Source organism: Setaria viridis, chromosome 4 (genome assembly GCF_005286985.2).
Source record: "Setaria viridis chromosome 4, Setaria_viridis_v4.0, whole genome shotgun sequence".
Classification (NCBI taxonomy): domain Eukaryota; kingdom Viridiplantae; phylum Streptophyta; class Magnoliopsida; order Poales; family Poaceae; genus Setaria; species Setaria viridis.
In genome coordinates, this window is record NC_048266.2 from 7335396 (window position 1) to 7353040 (window position 17645).

Here is a 17645-nt window from a genome sequence, read left to right on the forward strand (position 1 = left end):
TCACTCACGACGGGACGGTAAAGTAGAACATGGTCGGCTTGATGATGACGGCGGCGTGCTCGCAGTCCTTCTCAGCTTCAGCTCCCTCCCTTCGGTGGGGTACGGCGACATGTGGTGGCAACAGCGGCTCCTGCTCCTCGGCGTGGTACGGCGACTCCGGGGCGGTGATGGCTGCTCCGGCGTGGCTTCCTCCTTCTCCTCCTCTCTTCTCCTCCTTACCTCTCTTCCTCTCGGGGTGGTGGTGGTGGCTAGCAAGGAGAGAAGCCCCGAGGCTGCGGATGGAGAGGGAGGTTGTCGGCCAGGGGCTAAGGCAACGGCGCGGGGTGCGGGCTAGCGCAGCCATCCATGTAGCCATCCATCCTCGGTGTTCGCGCCCAAGAATGGTGTGGCGACCATCCAACGGCTCCGAGGCTCGAGTTTGGGGCGCGGCCGGTGGTCTACAGGGGCACGGCGGGGTTTTCCCCCTCCGTGGAAGGCCCTAGAAGGGGTCACAGGCGCGTGGTGCGGGTGCCAATGAGGCAGTAGGCACGGCGCGGATGAGAGAGGGGAGCGCTAGCGTGAGGTAGAGGAAAAAGCTGACGCGTGGGACCCACGTGTCAGTGAGCGGGAAAGAAAGAGAGAGGCAGAGGTGGCCTGGCGGGCTAACTGGGCTGGTTGCTGGGCTAGCCTACTAGGTTGTTGCGAGAGAGAGGGTAAGGTTAGGCGGGCTAGGCTGGTTTGGCTTTGGGCCGGCCTGGTTAGGTTAGTTAGGTTTTATTTTAGGTTTTGTTTTATGTTTACTTAGTTTGAATTTTGAATCACTCAAATATGAAAGCCAAATAAAATCCATGAAAATCCAAACTAAACTAGCATGTATGTTTTGAAATTAATTTGAGATTTAAATATTAAAGAGTTTTCAGATGAGAATAGCATTTGGCTTCTAATTTTTAAATGAGCACACAATTCAAACAAAAATTTTAATTTTTTGAAATTCCACTCAATTTAATATTTTTAATTTTTAGGAATATTACAGATTTGATCCGTCCATGGGACTCTGATGAAGAGGATGGCGACAACTACAGCGTCAGCAACTTCCTTGGTAAGGCGACATGAAGAATTAGGTTTCCGATGGTGACATCGAAGTGGGGATAATGCTGCTATCGTGGAATAATTTTCTCCAACCCCTTCTCCGTTTTGTCGTGGTTAGATCCAACCACGATGAAAGGTTTGTGAGAATAATTCTACCCCTCGAGTTGACATTGATCGGTCTTAGGTTGGGTAGATTGGGATCGGTCTCTCTTCTTCATCGGTGGCAAAAAGAGGAAGAAGAAAGACGCAAGAAGATTTTGCTCGATCCAGCCTACTGGATGTTGGTCGTCGTTCTTTGGGAGCTGTTGGTCGTCGTTCTTTGGGCGCTTGTTCTCAACCTGCTTGCTGAGCGTATGCTTGTGCAGCCTTCTATATAAATCTTTATACATGTTTGGGATTGAGATTTGGAGATGCATGACGAGTAAAATGAAAACAAAGAGCAGTACTTGATTGTTTTTAAATGTAATTTTATTTTCTTCGATAGTGTTGTGTGTGATACGTATTTAATACAATTCTTCCGTCGTCTAAAAAACGATAACGGCCAGTTCGCAACAGCCAACACCCGTTGTATTTTCCGAGAGACCCAACGCCAGTGTCTCCATCCTGAACTGAACAATGAAGCTCAACTGACAATTACAACAGCCAAAGTGCGTTGAGAAAAAAAAAACAATTCTATCGGCACCCTGTACACAAATGAATATCTTGACATCTGATGTGGATGCAAGGAGGAGAAAGAACAGGGCAAACGGCAGCAGGAACAAGAGAGCCCTTGGCATGCCCTCCAGCTCCAGGATGTTCCAGGTTATCTTGGCATAATGATAAGGTAAGTTCCCCATCCAAATGCTAGCAGGAGAAGGAAGCTTGGCGACTTCAGCAGGGATGATCCACCTGAACAGAAGTTGCACATCATGGTAAGAACTGGTGAGATCCAAAACAAACTACAAAGAAATATTAGCGGGCAGTTTTTTCACGGAACAGCACTGACATGGCTCCATTCTATGTTCAATTTTTGCTACTATGGAATATGTTAGTCGTTAGGCTAGGGCAGAACTGAAAAAATTGAAGAAAATTTAATAATAGGCAGGGGCTTCCTAGTTGTAGGATTGATATGGAATGGATGAGAATTACAAGCTTGGTCAGCATGGTCAGGGTTACTTACTGAATAGTAGGTATTTATTCCGAATATTACACTCGAAGTCCCAGTGCATCCTGTCATTTTTTATTGTCCAATATGACCACCCAAAGGTGGCGTTTGCATAAACATCCAACTGAGCTCTGCCAAACTTCTGATACTCATACTGAGATGCATTTTGCACGTCCCATTCATTAACCCATTCACCTGAACAACACAGGCACATAGCACCATGTTCAGTACATGACTATGGAAACAATCAAGTGTACTTGGAATAATATTAACAGAAAATAGGGTCTTTCTGCACACATGTTCAAAGTGAATGATATTTGTAACATCTGGAAAAAAAAAGAAAATGACCGCAGAAAGTGTAATGACTAACAGGTCCCAACAACAACAATTAAGAAATAAAGGAACAGATACCGAACGTATGTGCAGCCTATTGTAAAATGGACACAGCAAAGCAGAAATAATGTAAAAAAGTAACAAGGTTAGTAATCATACCAATGAAGACAAGAGGCCCATTTGCGTCCTTAAGAGCCTGTAATTGTGGTGCTCTCATCTTGTAAATAAATTCAATATTCTGAGTAGAATTCAAGCTGGCAAAGTATGGATCGAACAAGTTGTAGTAGTGTAAATCAACTACGACATTTGAAAGACCAGTACCAGCTTGAAACAGTTCGATTGGGTCTGCATTTCCGATTCTTTGGCAGAGAATAACATATGCAGTTGATGAATGGTTTCGCACAATTTGGTAGCCCCTCGTATAGTAGGACACTAGAACATCTAAAGGAACTGTAGCTGCAGAAGGTTCATTAAGAAGCTCAATGCCCAGAAGGGAAGGATGACCTCCATACCTGCAAAACACAAGAAAGCCACCTATAACATTTCAAGGACAGTCTGGGATATCCAAGAACATCAGAAAAACTACCAGTAAATGCAGTTTTCATGCTCCATGAAAGGAGATCAATTCGCTGAGATATTTTGATGGTAGAGAACCAGCTCAGGAGAAATGCAGATAATTAACATTCGAATGATTTAATACGACATGCTAGGAGAAAGAATACCTAGTTGCCAGGAAGTCAATAACTTCTAATGTTTGTGAGGCATATTCAGGTGAGGGCCAGTCCACGGAACCATCCCTACTCGCACTATGTTCCATTCCATTTTGAGAACCAGGAGCAGCATGAAGATCGATTATACATTTCAAACCATAAGATCTAATCCAACAAAAGAAATCATGTTACTAACCGAATGAACACTTGATACAATAGCATTAGAAAGGATCAGGGATATCAAATACTCAAATAACAGTTCGGAAACATGACATACTGTGCCCATGAAAATGCTAGGTCCAGAGCTGCCAAAGACCCTCCAACAAACGGAGAAGGTGGATATGGATCTTGTGTTATCCACCATCCGACAGGAATTCTCACAGTATTAATTCCATGTCGAGATAGGAAATCAAAGTCGCTTGCTGTAATGAAACTTTTCCTGTGCTCCTTAAAAAGTAAAAGTAAGAGTCAAGGGATGTTGTGCATATCAGAGAAAAATAAATTGGTTCAGCAAATTTCAAAAGAAAGTGAGGCCCCTCAGACATACTTCTAAGACCTTCTTCGCCTTCTCGTAACCATAACCGTTGGCAAGCTGGTAGTCCCCATGTAAGTTATTGGCAACAATCACCAATTCAAATGTTGCTAAATTATTATCCCATCCTGGTTGGAATTGATAAGTGGAAATCAGCAGATGATCGTTTGTTGCCTAAGTTAAAAGGAGATCGCAATGTCTTATTAATGGCACGACTTGCAAGAAGGCTGCTGAGGGATAATCACATATAACACTTCGAAAGTATCGAAATGAAACTCTGGATTGGGCAATACTTGCACATAGCCTCCATTCAGAAGTTTGATATGAACCCTTTCATCATTCCTTTCGATGTAGAAAGTCTCAGTGGACAATGGTTCCCTTGCAGTTGCCAAGATCAAACCATCTACACTGTTTGATGTCAAAAATTCACCTCCAAGACATCGAAGCTGAAATTCATTTTCTGACACCCTCCAAAGCTGTTTATATAAAGATAAAAACCAGTAAGGTAACACTTAAGCTCAACAAATACTAAAGGCACATGTAAATAACAGCATTGTAACAATCCAATGAGTTGCAGTTGCTTCAATACCAGCCATAGAAGTAACGGATAATCAAATGATAATAAACATATGATTCTGACTGCTTAGGGAGAAAAAACTATTAAGACATATGCTCTAGTCTCATATCTGCTCGTAGCAATCTTATATGTGGACTGGCAAAAATATTTAAACGTTGTTTCACAAAATATGCCAAAAAAAAATCCACTGTTGACCCTACAAACATTTTGACCACACAGCAAACAATATATCACCAATCCTTCACCTATAATATTCAGTGTTCAGTTTTGCATTTGTTCAACTGATCAGTTTCTTGTCATGTGATATCCTATTGTGAAACCACAGTGGCCATCGATTTAATTATAACAGGAACTCAACAAAACAGTTCATTATAACTGGGCAAAACAAGTCAGAGGAAAAATATATCATATAGCTGAAAAATTGTACCCAGTGGTAGAAGTAGAACATGGAGTGAAGTTAAGAGCTAAATAGCATTTAGCTAGTACTTAAGTAGTATGAAACAATACCTTTCTTGAGGGTGTACCCTATTGTAAAGTCTAAACAAAACAGTAAGACCAGTATGCTTCATAATTCTCTGAAATCAGATCATAAATTTCATACAATACCCTAGATGTAATAATGTAGAGGCTTATCAGACTAATATTTTTTAAATCAGACTAATACATTCCATGTACTCCTCACCCTAAATGTCTCCCACGTTGAGGCCACATCACGGTCCACTGTCACATTTGAACCACCCCCATTGGCTGCACTAACATACTTATTCAATACAACAGAGCGGAGCTGCACCTGCGTCCCATCCTGCAAACACAACCCATAGAGGATCAGAACCTCACAAGCATCAGTTTACCAAGAACACATAGTGAATAACCAAGATCAATCCACCTACGAGCATATCCCCATTTGGAATCCCGTCAAAAAGTGATGGCTTAATCCACCCTTCAACAACTAGCCATCCTCCCAAGTTAACAGCCCTCACCTTGGACAGCCCATCCGCTGCAGAGAGAAATGAGGATGCTCAACAAGTGGTACAAGTCATGTTCTATAATGAGTTATGCCGTTATGCAAAACTTTTACTGAGGAACAGCATAGAACCAAATACTGGCAGCTTGGGCTACCATTTTTAACAAGGAAGTCACTCAACCTGCAATTTTTCAGTGAAAATCTACTAAATGCATTCTCCACAACTACAAACGCAAATTTAACTCAAAATTAGCTAATCACTATGTACAGTGTGTAGAGCAAATTGCATATTTGTGTACAAATTTCTTTTTAAAAAAATATAAACGGAACAGCTAAAACTAAAAATGATTGCATGTGAATACAGTGTGATTCCTCCAATCATCAACATCTAATTGTCCATGCAGAATTGTAGATACATTCACATGGATGGCATAAAGGATTATTTGTATTTTGCGCTAACAAATTCGGAGTCCAGTATTTGACTCTCTTATCAGGTCCAAAATGTATTTAGCACACCATAGAACCATGCTCCCCAAAAGCCATAAAACTCACAACTCAAAAGTGCACGATCAAGATTCAAGACATCTCACCTAAGCAGAGGCATGGGAAGAAAAGCACCCATGAAAGCAGCACGAAGCCACAGCCAATCAAACCACCCATGGCGGTGCCCTACCACAACCCGCGGGACCAGAGATGCCACGAGCCCACGAGGGGGAAGACTGAAGAGGCTATTAAGGCGGCAGCACCGGGTGCCTTCCTTGCCGCGGAGTTTATCCCAAGGCGCCAGCGGCAAGGCCGTACCGGCGCAGGCGGTCGCCATTGGCAATTAAGGAATGACATTAACGCTGGCTGGTTGCCCCGTGGGGAAGTGGAAGGGATCCACGAAAAGGAAAGGTTCCAGGCGATTTTTTTTGTCGAGGGTCGCGTCGCGTCCGACGGAGGGAGGAGAGAGCGGCCGTGGCGGTGGGGCGGGGAGGAGGAAGATGCTCCTCCGAGACGACGGCTTTGACGACGCCGACGAGTTGGGCCTGGGCGGGCTGAGCTCAGTTGCAATTTGCAAAGTGAGGAGGAAGGCCCCCACCTCACTCAAGATTCAAGAACTAACTGCCGGGTTAGTGGGCTGGGTAACAATGTAAGCCCACCCTATACTAAATGTCGGCCCGGGGTCCAGAGCCCATCGCCGCCTGCCTTCTCCACGCCACAGATCCGGGCTGGGTCGGGTATTAAAAGTTTTTCTGTTCCATTTGGGTGGGACCGTGGGGAGTCCAGCCAGGTCCGGCCCGCCCGCCAGCCCATGTGACGAGACGGGACCAGCTAAACAAAACCAAAGCCGGCTAGGGTTCCGTCCCCTCCTCAGCCTCGCTTCGCACGCAGGCTCGCAGCCTCCCCGCGACACGCCGCCGCCACCCCACCGCCTCTACCGCCGCCCCACCGCCTCTACCGCCGCAGCCCAACGTCTCCGCCGCGCCCCTCCGGCGGCGCTTATCCGGTTCGTTCCGCTCTGCCTTGCCGCGCGCATCAGCGAACCCCTGCGCGCGAGGAGGGCTCGTATCGACTTCTCAGGTTATTATGATCCGATCCGATCCGATCCCGTTCCACTTATCTTTCGTTCGAATTGCTTCTTCGGTTCTAGGTGCTTATGACTTACTCGTTCATCGTTAGATCGGGTGCTGCGAGGAGCAGTTATTTGGTTATGTTGCGTGGTTGGCGCGAGTAATCTAGGGTTCCTTGTTACGGAGTCTGATTTCGCTGCCCCTAAACTTTGCTGGAAAAATTCTGTTGTAAAATTTTGATGGAACTTTGATCACAACTGTGGGCAAATTTTGTGATAATTTTTTATTTTTTCTGTGGTTCGAGGTTTGGACGTCATGATGTGGAAAATTTCCTTCCGTAGCATCGAAAAATCACTAATTTTGTGATTAAATCTATTTTTTTCTGTGGTTCGAGGTTTAGGCGTAATGATTGGGAAAATTTCATTCGACATCATCGAGAGATCACGACTTTCAGAAAATACCTTTGGAAGGTCATTAAAAGGTAGTTCTGAAATGGTTTGTAATTTCGATGATATTTATCAAAATGGAATTGAATTTTTCCTAATGACTTTCACTGTAGATATTTAGGGCCACTCCTAGTTTTGAGAGATTCTGTTTAATATGCAATTTGGTTGGTGGATTGCTCATGTATATTGGGTGAAATGGATTTTTCTTATATGCACCTCGAAGCTTACTTGATAGCAAGTATCTGTAGGAAAAGCAGCTCTGCACGTGTTATTTGTTTATTCTTACAGTGTGAAAGAAACACCTTGAAAGTCGCAAGTAACAACTTGCAAGCTGGTCTGAAGTGTAGTTTTATGAAATTATTTGCATGCTATCGTGTAATGAATGAAGATTTTTAACTTGCATGGATAGACTTTTTAACTTGTTCTAGCTTTAGCAATTTTTATCATCCTTTTGGTGCCATATTTTTGTGTTTTTATATAACTTGTGGTCACATGACATTTGAAACATATAGTTCGGTGCATGTTTTCTATTTTTCAGCTCTTTACCACTTCTGTTCTGACCATTGTACTTAGTTCCCGTTAAGTTTGCAAACAGTAACACTACCTTCCTTGTTTTCTTCAGATTGCTGAGCAGAGAAGAGGAACATCCTACATGGATGCCATGCAGACAAGTGACTCTTCGCATCATGGAATTGTAGAAAATAGCCCATATAGAATACCATATAGCAGAAATGCAGAAGGTGGCAAACTTGGTAATTCGTGGTATTTTAGTAGAAAAGAAATAGAAGAATATTCCTTTTCAAGGAGAGATGGCATTGATCTCAAGAAAGAGTCTCATTTTCGCAAGACATACTGCATTTGCCTGCAGGATTTAGGAATGAGGCTTCAAGTGTAAGTTTGTATTCTACCACAAATATTTTACCATTACTTGTATACCTGAAAGATAACAGCCACTTCATATGTAGCATTTAACTTACTCTCTTCATGTTTGTATGGCATGTTATTTCAGTGCAGTCTATTTTCTTTTTCCTACTAAGCATTTTCTGCTGTCTGAAGAACTCTTTACATGCTTATATGACTGCACATGTACTTTACAAATATACGGAAATTCTAGTGCTTAGATCACTGTTATGGACTGACATTTTGAGAAAGATGGCTAGAGTTGTGGATTGGATTAATAGGTTAGATTGGTTGGTTGCAGCTAGAAAATAGGAGGAAAAAGCAACCAGCAACGTGGAAAACATATGGAGTGTTGCTTTCCTTTAGCTTCTCAGTCCCTTATGTTATTGCCTCCTAACAATCATTGTAACCAAATGGTATAGATAAGATAGAATCCTAACAAAAAAGACCATCTGATCCTCAAGCGATTAAAAATACTGCTTGAATTGTGGCCTACCTGCGTACCGAGCACGAGTTACATTATGCCACATAGGTGATGCCCTTTCTGTATAAATACAACATTTGTTGGGAAAATTTAATGTTGTCGCAAACTTTTGTTAGAATATTAGGATGGCAAATGTTTTTCTGAATATGCAAGATCTACCCAGTGTTGTGGAGGCACAGGGTAAAGAATTTATGATGCATAAAATGTCTGTCGGCTACTCAAGTGGCAATTTAATCATTTGTTCTCCCATTGCTGCATTGAGTGGGCTTGTCTGGTTTCCGCTAGTTCTCAGCAAATCATACTGAGTACTAGTTCTTACTTAATCATGTATGTACGCCCTCCGTTTGAAAATGTAAGTTGTTTCAGTTTTGTACCAAGTCAAAACTTTTCTAACTTTTATCAAGTTTATAGAAAAATGCATTAACATCTTCAACATCCACTATGAAATGTCTTGTTAATGCATTTATTTTGTGCTGTAGATGTTAATATAATTTTCTATAAATATGGTCGAAGTTAGAGGGGTTTGACTTAGGACAAAACTAAAACGACCTACGTTTTGGAACGGAGGGAGCAGTATCTGTCCTATTTTATGAATTCTATAGTTTATATACTTTCCCCTTCTGAAGACAAAATACCTTTTTTATGTAGGCCTCAAGTTACAATTGCTACAGCTATAGTGTTCTGTCATCGGTTTTTCCTCCGTCAATCTCATGCAAAAAATGATAGGCGGGTAAGTCTTATTGAAAATGTACATGGTCTTATACTGTTTGCGGACCATTTTATTTCATTGTGTTTTTTTGCATGATTGTAAAACTCAGCGCTAATCATTTTCCTTTTACCTGTCAATCACTTAGCTTACATGGTAGTTTGTGCTATCATAGCATGTGGTAAGTCATCTGTGCATTTTGTTCTGTTACCACCCATTTGTTGAAGACACAAAGATGTTTTTTTTTGTGGCATGTAGTATCTTTGCTAAGATGGTAGACTGGTAGGTTACAACACCTTCACCTTTGCAGATATTCCATGTACTGATCTCTGTGTGCACATGCATATAGCATGTAGGATGCCATTTGGAGGATTACACAGTCGTATCATGTGCCGTATAATATGAATCTCTGGCTTATGATATAAATTTATGGGATTTAATATAATTACATGTCTGTAATGTATACGGTAATGCGTAGTGTGTAGGATATTCACCTATTTGAGATCTGTTCTATTATGCAAAAAAAAAAGTTGTTTCCCTATATTCATATCAAAATTAAGTTGGTTGACAATACCTCCTTTTTATTTGTAAGTATTCATCTCATACCACATTGCTTACTCTTCCTTAACTTGCTAGGGATAATGTTTTCCTGTCAACAGTTAATTTAAACTTATATGCTCATTATATTATGCAGACAATTGCAACAGTTTGTATGTTCTTGGCGGGAAAAGTTGAAGAAACCCCAAGACCTCTTAGGGATGTCATACTCCTTTCCTATGAGATCATCCACAAAAAGGATCCTGCTGCGGTTCAGCGAATTAAGCAGAAGGTGAGATAGTTGAATTGATTTCAGAGCATTCATCTTGATATTTTTGTTTCTAGGTAATTAGTAATCTCATTGTTTGCAACTGACAGTGATATATTTGTTTTTACCTGCAAACAATTCCCCTGAAGCCACTTCTCGTAAATCATGATAATTTTTTATAAGATGGGACTGATCTGCTTGATGCAATTTTATTCCCTACCTACTCTGGCATAACCAAATTGATGTTGTCTGTGCTTTGTTTTGTTCAGGAAGTATATGAACAACAGAAGGAACTTATTTTACTTGGGGAGCGTCTTGTTCTTGTAACACTTGGTTTTGACTTGAATATCCACCATCCGTACAAGCCCTTGGTTGAAGCAATAAAGAGATTCAAGGTTGCTGAAAATGCCCTTGCTCAAGTTGCCTGGAACTTTGTCAATGATGGGTATGCTAAAATTACTCTTCTTGTTACAAAGAGTAATCCTCAAATATGCCTATTTACTACGCCTTAAAAGGGGTGTACAGGCTCCGCACGTCGCTTTGCCTGCAATTTAAGCCCCACCATATTGCGGCTGGTGCAATCTTCCTGGCTGCGAAGTTTCTTAAAGTCAAGCTTCCATCAGATGGCGAGAAGGTCTGGTGGCAAGAGTTCGATGTTACCCCACGGCACTTGGAAGGTTGGTCTCTGGATGCAAAGTCAGTAGGGAATACCTGCACTGCACTATTAGGGTATTCATTTTTGGTAAGGGTTCGTATTTTGTAACATCGTTAGTTGCAGCTGTTGCTGCTGCTGGTTAGCTATCTTGGGACACATAGATTAGCACCCGAATATGGTGTTCAAAATGATTGTGGAGCTAGTTTAGGTGAAGACACCATTTTGCATTCTATGCTGCAAGGGAATCTTTGGCTTTTTTAGCATATTACATTCTGAAATAGACAAGGGTATGACAGTGAATCACCTGAATTTGGATGGCCACTTTATTTTTGCTAGCGATATCTTTTGAGTAGAATGTCTCGCTAGGCCTTGTCACTTGTTCAGATTTATTATGGCTGTTTGCCACCGTCGATGCCTCTTCCAGTATCTCTTCAAATGTTATTGTTGATGCTCATGATATCAAGGAGAGATGCTGACACTATTTATTTATGATATTTCTTATTTCAGAGATTAGCAACCAAATCTTGGAGCTCTATGAGCAAAGTAATGTTGCGCCACCACCATCGCAAGGAAATGATACTGATAGGAGCCCCGCTAGCGTTGCTAATCATCGTGCACCTCTGAAAGCTCCAGGAACCGTGGGTGCATCTACTGCCCAACACCATCAAGCATCCAGACAGTCGAGCCAGCAAAACATGCCAGGCCACCGTGGCTATGACCACCCTCATCCTGAGAAGCAAACCTCAAACCAGACGCCTCAGAATGAAGCAAGGGATGGTGCTGCCAATAGCAATGACGGTCCCAAAATGTCATCCTTGATGATGGACGCGATGAAGAAGATAGACAAGGATAAGGTGAAAGCGGCCCTGGAGAAGCGGAGGAAATCTAAAGGTGATGTTTCTAGAAAGGTTGATGTCATGGATGATGATGACCTGATCGAGAGGGAGCTGGAGCATGGTGTGGAGTTGGCTGCTGAGGGTGAGAAGGTCAAGCAGGAGAGAAGGCAGAGTTGGCCCCATCCTGCACACCGGGAGGATCAGCAGAGGGCTGCTCGCATGATGGGAAGCACTGAAGAGGGCGAGCTGTCCACTGATAGCCAAGAACACCACTCCCCAGCCCTTGACAATCGGAGGAGAAATGACGTCCATGAGCACAGGAACTACGATCGTGGTGAAAGGGACATTAAAAGGTTAAGGCCATGAAAGTTGGGCCCGTGGGGGAAGAAGTTGTCTGTAGGCTTCAGACTATATACAACTATCCTATTTTTTTTTTCTTTCACGGGTGTCGAATAAGCATCGAGCTCACTCGGGGTATGTTGATATTTGAGAGTTGGGCCCCAAGGGGGAGTTTATAGCAAACAGATTGTTGAATGTTTGGAGACATCCGATAAAAGAGCTGATTGTTGTACGTTTCATGGTAATGTAAGGAGCCTCTCCAGAAGGCCAATTTTGCCTAAAGAAATTCGAAATTCATGGCGTCCTTGTACATCTGATTAGACTGGGTTATCGCCTGACTGTGCACCAAGGTTTTGCTGTGTTCTAAGTTCTAACCGACCTTGTTTGGTTCGGCATAGCTTGTTCCCCAGCAGCCTTTTCGGAGGCTAAGCGGAAGCAATGGCCAGACGGCCGTTACACACTCGAATCTGTAACTGGTTGCAATCTGTCGTGAATCTGTAACTGGTTTGCCTATCGCCAGTGCCTGCTCGTGCTCGGTGCTCACTGTTGGCGCTTGAACTGGGAGACGTGACTCGAACGGCGATGGAACCGATCGATCAGCGAGGTCCGGGACCCAGAGATGCCACTGTCCTCTGCCGCTCGTGCCCCATTTCACCAGCCCAGAACTGCTGCTGCCGCTGTACCTGCACTGTGCATCGACGGCAGTGGAGACGGGAGCGTGAGCGTTGTTGCGACGAGTCACCTCCTGAGGAAAGACGAAGAGAAAACACGGCGAGGCGTTTCGTCAGCTGTCTCCAGCGACCATGATGTGATGCGAGTTGAGTTTGGACTGTGCGTTTGGGCCGGGAGAACCAGCCAAATGTCCCCCCTCCTCCGCTGCCTGATCTTGGGCTCGGAAAGCTATAAAGTAGCGGGTTGCTGGGCGGGAACGTCTGTGTGTCGGGGGCCGGCCGCCACTGTTTGTTGTGATTTTTGTGTCCCCGTCGTGCCATCAAATCCAACTGTGAAGCTTTGAACAACGGTCTAGAAGCCTATTAACGGTCTAGAGCCTACTAACCGTCTCTCTTTGTTCCCAACTGGGGTCACTTCACTGTCACATGCTAGCCTAGAAGCCTATAATAAGGCTATATATAGCATCAGTACGTTCGTATGTAGCCACGCTCGTGGCGGAAAGGGTTGCAGCAGTGCCGCCAAAACAGAAGTGATTTTGACCGGTTTCTTCGGGTTTCCGTATGGTGCCAAACTGCCAATGGCAAACCCTGTGCCGGCCGGCGGGATCCGAGCCGTGGCGCAATTCTGCCCGGTCCGCATCTTTCCAAGGTTTTTAGTTAGCTGATCAACGAATTGGTTTACACACACTGACAAAGTTGGCCTAATTTTGTTAGTTTTCGTTCACTAGCGACAGCGCGGCATGTGTTTTGCAAGATTCCTAAGTTTTGTTGGGTCGTGACATCGATATCTGAGCTGGTAAAGGCATATTGAGTGGAGTGGTACGTATTTCAATTCAACCGGTCAAGTTTAACGGTCTTAAGTTGGGTAGTTACCATATTGACGTCTCAATCTAACTAGATAAGTCGAGCTATTTTTTTCCTTTCTCTTCTTTTCGTGCCTGTAGCCTCGCAGGGTTGTAGTCTTATATTTTTTCTGTTATATTAATAGAAACTTGCACTATCTTATATGGTTCGTTCAAAAGATATGAGCTTGTAAATAAACCTCCTAGAAGCACACTAGTGTGTCGAGTTCTGTAGTGTTTTTAATTTTTGGACCAAACGGCTTTGCATTCTAAATGCTGCACGGGTGACTTGGTGGGGAGTACTTGAGGTCATTTCTTGGATTCATTGTCTGTCCTGCACTACGAGTGGGTGTTGACCGTTATTGGTGATGCTTGTTATGCTTTAAACGTGGTGGTCAAATCTTAATATTTGCTAATCCATGCCATGTTTCTAGAACCCGTACTTTATGATAAAACAGTGAAAACTATTTAATGTGGGAACTACTACTTGAGGTCTTATTCGGTTAATGAGTTAATCCTTTCCGTAAAAGAATTGAGGGGGATTTTAACTTGCAGGGATTTAATCCCTCCCAACCCCATCTAATACTTTTCAATCCCCTTCATATTGAAAAAGCTTTGAGCGTGTTTTAGAACAACAATGATGCTCACCTTTTCACGAGAGAACTATTATATTTGAATACATACGTGTGATTATGTCGAGTAAAGACCATCTACAACAAAAAGGGCTGAGGAAGTATGCATGCATATTTTCCACTGACTGAGTTAGCCTTTGTTCTTAAGCCCAGATACTAACCTATAGGTAGCTACCAAATGGAATCTAGCTACAGTAAGAAAGAACTTTTTGAAACTGCTCGACCAACTATTTTCACTATTTTTTTATATCCGAGCGAAACAGGACGGTAAAAAGTAAATCTGTTATTATTAATGGGGGTGCAGCGTTTCGTTGGGCTATTTGAAATACAAAGGAACAAAGTGATTTTTGATAAATGATAAATGCCAATCTAAAACTTTTTACAGGTACTTGCTCAGTTTTTGTGCCAAGTTGCAGCCAAGTGAGGGTCCTAATCATGACATTTTTGGCTCTTTGGAGCAGCGGCTGACAGGAAACAACATTTCGATTTCCCGTGGCTCCACCTCCACACTACTGCAAGTTTGCAACAGTAATATGATTGTGCAGATGCAGCTTTCAGCTGCGCCCGGGAACCAAGCCTTGTTTTGGAAACCCCTTGTTTTCTGCGCGCCCATGGCCGATCATAGCCCGCCTTCTTTATAGCCGGCCGGCTCGCCTCGACGACGCCATGCCGAGAAGCCGAGCCACACACAAATAGCTAAGCAGAGCAGACTGCATTGCTCTGTGAAGGGTAGAGGCTAGAGACAGGCATGGCGGCGCTGCTCGAAGCTGTGGTGTTCCCGCCAGATCACCCCCGCGTCCCGTGCTGCAGGTCGTGCGGCTCGAGCTGCGTCCTCGGTGGCTATGGCGTCGCCTCGGCCGGAGAGTTCGAGGGAATCATCGAGAAGGGCGTGGTGGTGGTGCAGGAAAACGGAGAGCTCCTGGTGCCGCCGACGGCGCATGGCAGCGCCTGCTGTGCCTGGGCCGGCGGCGCGGCGACCAGCAGCTGGGCCGGCCCCGTGCCGTCGACGACGCTGGCGACGTCGTCCGCGCGGTGGCCAGCGCATCATCATCAGCCCGCGGTCACCAGGAAGCCGCGGCGGCGGAGAGGGACGGCGGCGAGGAGGAGCGCGTCGGAGGCCGAGAGCCTGAGGCGGAACCACATCGCTGTGGAGCGCAGCCGGCGGCGGCAGGTGAACGAGTACCTCGCCGCGCTGCGCGCCCTCATGCCGACCTCCTACGCACGACGGGTACGTGGAGCCGCGCCGCGCCGCGCCTCAGGCTCTTCATCGCCCGAGACACGCGCGCCCGCTTCTCGTGACTTTCCACTTGGCACACGTCAAATCATTATCGTCACTGTGGAAGACACTGTTCGTCCATACGAGGATGTGCTAGCTAGCTGCTGTCACGATCACAAAAAGGAAGGGGAAAAAAAGGGGCAATAGCTGATCAGCATTTCTTGCGTTCGTGGCAGGGTGACCAGGCGTCCATAGTCGGAGGCGCCATCGACTTCGTCAAGGAGCTGGAGCACCACCTGCAATCGCTGCAGGCTCAGAGACACCCCGCCGCCGCCGCCGCCGGCCACGGCTCCGAGCGTTTCCCCGGATTCTTCACGCTCCCCCAGTACTCCACCGCCGAGGCGGCCAACGACGTCGACGACGGCGCCAGCAGCAGCGGCGGCGAGAGGCGCCCCGCGACGCGGACGGGCGTGGCGGACGTCGAGGTGGCCGTGTCGGATGGCGGCCACACGACGGTGAAGGTGCTGGCCCCGCGGCGGCGGCGGCGGATGCTGCTCGGGCTGCTTCTTGGGATGCAGCGCCGCGGCCTCACCGCGCTCCACCTCAACGCCACCACCACGGCCGACCAGATGGCCTTGTACACTTTCAGTCTAAAGGTGCGAGTGTTAACTATTAACATGGTCTCATTAGCATTATGACGACATGGGCTTCTTGATAATAATAATTGCCATCGATCATTGTGCTGTACAGATGGGGGACGAGTGGCAGCTCTCGTCGGCCGGCGACGTCGCGGCCGCCGTGCACGACATCGTCGCCGGCATGGACACCGCAGAAGAACGTGCTGTTTAGCTTTAGCCTGAAAATGACGGGATTCTTGGTGTTGTTAGTCTTCGATCGTTCTTTCGGTTCACGAATCATATCACGGCTGTGCACGCACCTATTCCCACTTCCCGTACACAACAAACCCTGTGTGGGGACTGGTGACCCCGATGTTTGATTTTGTGATATCTTAGGGTTTCAGCTAACCTACTCATGTTGAACAAATCTTTTCACGCCATGTTTTGAACGCGTTTAATCTCATCGTAAGATACTATGCTGATCTGGAGATGCTGCGTGGAAATCGTAAAATCTAGTCCAGTCTATCGCCCTGTTTATCCGATGTAACGAACGGTGCTTTTCTGCCTTAATTCCAAATAAGCTGTCCTAGAATACATGTTTAGCGCCTTGCTAAAATTAGTCGGAAACGTACTAACGAGTAACGACCACTACTTCTAATTTATTAGCCCATCTGTCACATTTGTCTTGACTCAAAAGGACTTCACAGTGGGGCTCACAAAGCCTGAGCCCGGTAGCCCACTGTATTTGGGCCCACAAAGCAACGGGATTCTGAATTTTGGCCCAGTATTTGGAAGGACTTCCTCGGCAAGAAAATTCCTGACGATCACTGAATCCGAACAAGACTAGGCTGCAGCTAGCACATGCTACTTTGACAAAGGAAAGCAGCCTAGCAACAAACACAACTGCTCTAGTACGAGTACCAAACCTAGAGCAAACCCTACTACTCGTCTCATTCATGTTTGGTGAGTGACCAACCGGATCAAAGATCGACATCTATCGCTAGGTACGTACCTTAGCTTCTTCAACGTTTGATCCTCTAATCCTCTCGGATAAGAACCCCACCCGCAAGCACCGAAATTAATGTTTCATCTCATCGCCTTCAGATCACGGCCCAATCGATCGAGATCTCTCGCACGTAGCAGCTTACCTGCAAACTTTCATGTCACATCGTGTGCTTTACTGCAAGCCTGCTGCAAGGTCTCAAGTACACGAAGTTCGTGTTGGATCAGCCGGTGAGATCGATGCGCCTCAAAGACTTTGCAACCTCTCATCACATTCTCCGGGAGCTGTCATTGTCCACATAGTAGGTGCCTCTGCATGCCGTTAACCCAAGCAAATGTGAAGAGCTAGTGTAGATCACAGATCATCTTTGATCCCAGCCTACAAGGATTGGACTGTACTCCTAGTAGTAATTGTCTAATTCTAATTTCTATAAAGAAACATCTGGCCTCAAATGACCTTGGAGGTTGGAGCTAAGACACTGTTAGCCTCCATTGCAAGCCTTTCATGGCCAACCACAGCACATAGATGGCCAGTCTGGTGTGGTGACAGTGCCAAGCCACCAGCAGTTACATGCTTACATTAATGTCCTCATCTTTCTCCCCCGTCGTTGCA

General features: G+C 45.1%; 3 protein-coding genes across 5 annotated transcripts; 2 read left to right on the forward strand and 1 right to left on the reverse strand.

Annotated features, from left to right (window-relative positions):
- Positions 1–1612: 1612 nt before the first annotated feature.
- On the reverse strand, positions 1613–6367 carry LOC117852285 (probable glucan 1,3-beta-glucosidase A). The gene is made up of 10 exons (XM_034734303.2): positions 5919–6367; positions 5255–5361; positions 5047–5166; positions 4081–4263; positions 3803–3961; positions 3533–3702; positions 3268–3420; positions 2705–3057; positions 2228–2407; positions 1613–1956 (listed from the first exon to the last, which is right to left on the reverse strand). Exons 1-10 carry the CDS (start codon positions 5986–5988, stop codon positions 1871–1873), a joined length of 1581 nt encoding a protein of 526 aa, XP_034590194.1. The 5' UTR covers positions 5989–6367; the 3' UTR covers positions 1613–1870.
- Positions 6368–6692: 325 nt separating this feature from the next.
- On the forward strand, positions 6693–12364 carry LOC117852286 (cyclin-T1-3). Of its 3 annotated transcripts, none has more exons than XM_034734305.2 (8): positions 6693–6891; positions 7276–7362; positions 7950–8218; positions 9360–9441; positions 10112–10246; positions 10492–10667; positions 10748–10899; positions 11385–12364. In XM_034734305.2, exons 3-8 carry the CDS (start codon positions 7980–7982, stop codon positions 12077–12079), a joined length of 1479 nt encoding a protein of 492 aa, XP_034590196.1. In that variant the 5' UTR covers positions 6693–6891; positions 7276–7362; positions 7950–7979; the 3' UTR covers positions 12080–12364. The 3 variants fall into 3 exon arrangements, with proteins under 3 accessions (XP_034590196.1, XP_034590197.1, XP_034590195.1); XM_034734306.2 differs by having other exon boundaries at positions 7282–7362; XM_034734304.2 differs by lacking the exon at positions 7276–7362 and having other exon boundaries at positions 6694–6891.
- Positions 12365–14563: 2199 nt separating this feature from the next.
- LOC117853948 (transcription factor bHLH94) lies at positions 14564–17322 on the forward strand. Its single transcript, XM_034736224.2, has 3 exons — positions 14564–15425; positions 15650–16069; positions 16164–17322. Exons 1-3 carry the CDS (start codon positions 14946–14948, stop codon positions 16260–16262), a joined length of 999 nt encoding a protein of 332 aa, XP_034592115.1. The 5' UTR covers positions 14564–14945; the 3' UTR covers positions 16263–17322.
- Positions 17323–17645: the final 323 nt, after the last annotated feature.

What these genes read in the sequence shown, in the direction of transcription:
- LOC117852285 (XM_034734303.2), bottom strand. Translation starts at nt 5,988, where the DNA reads ATGGGTGGTTTGATTGGCTGTGGCTTCGTGCTGCTTTCATGGGTGCTT. An exon ending in TGAATGGAGGCTATGTGCAA is followed by an intron (nt 3,962 to 4,080) that starts GTATTGCCCAAT and finishes CTTTTAACTTAG; the next exon opens with GCAACAAACGATCATCTGCT. An exon ending in ATTGACTTCCTGGCAACTAG is followed by an intron (nt 3,058 to 3,267) that starts GTATTCTTTCTC and finishes TGTGTTTTGCAG; the next exon opens with GTATGGAGGTCATCCTTCCC.
- LOC117852286 (XM_034734305.2), top strand. Translation starts at nt 7,980, where the DNA reads ATGGATGCCATGCAGACAAGTGACTCTTCGCATCATGGAATTGTAGAA. An exon ending in ATGCAAAAAATGATAGGCGG is followed by an intron (nt 9,442 to 10,111) that starts GTAAGTCTTATT and finishes TATATTATGCAG; the next exon opens with ACAATTGCAACAGTTTGTAT. An exon ending in TTCAGCGAATTAAGCAGAAG is followed by an intron (nt 10,247 to 10,491) that starts GTGAGATAGTTG and finishes TGTTTTGTTCAG; the next exon opens with GAAGTATATGAACAACAGAA.
- LOC117853948 (XM_034736224.2), top strand. Translation starts at nt 14,946, where the DNA reads ATGGCGGCGCTGCTCGAAGCTGTGGTGTTCCCGCCAGATCACCCCCGC. An exon ending in CGACCTCCTACGCACGACGG is followed by an intron (nt 15,426 to 15,649) that starts GTACGTGGAGCC and finishes CGTTCGTGGCAG; the next exon opens with GGTGACCAGGCGTCCATAGT. An exon ending in TGTACACTTTCAGTCTAAAG is followed by an intron (nt 16,070 to 16,163) that starts GTGCGAGTGTTA and finishes TGTGCTGTACAG; the next exon opens with ATGGGGGACGAGTGGCAGCT.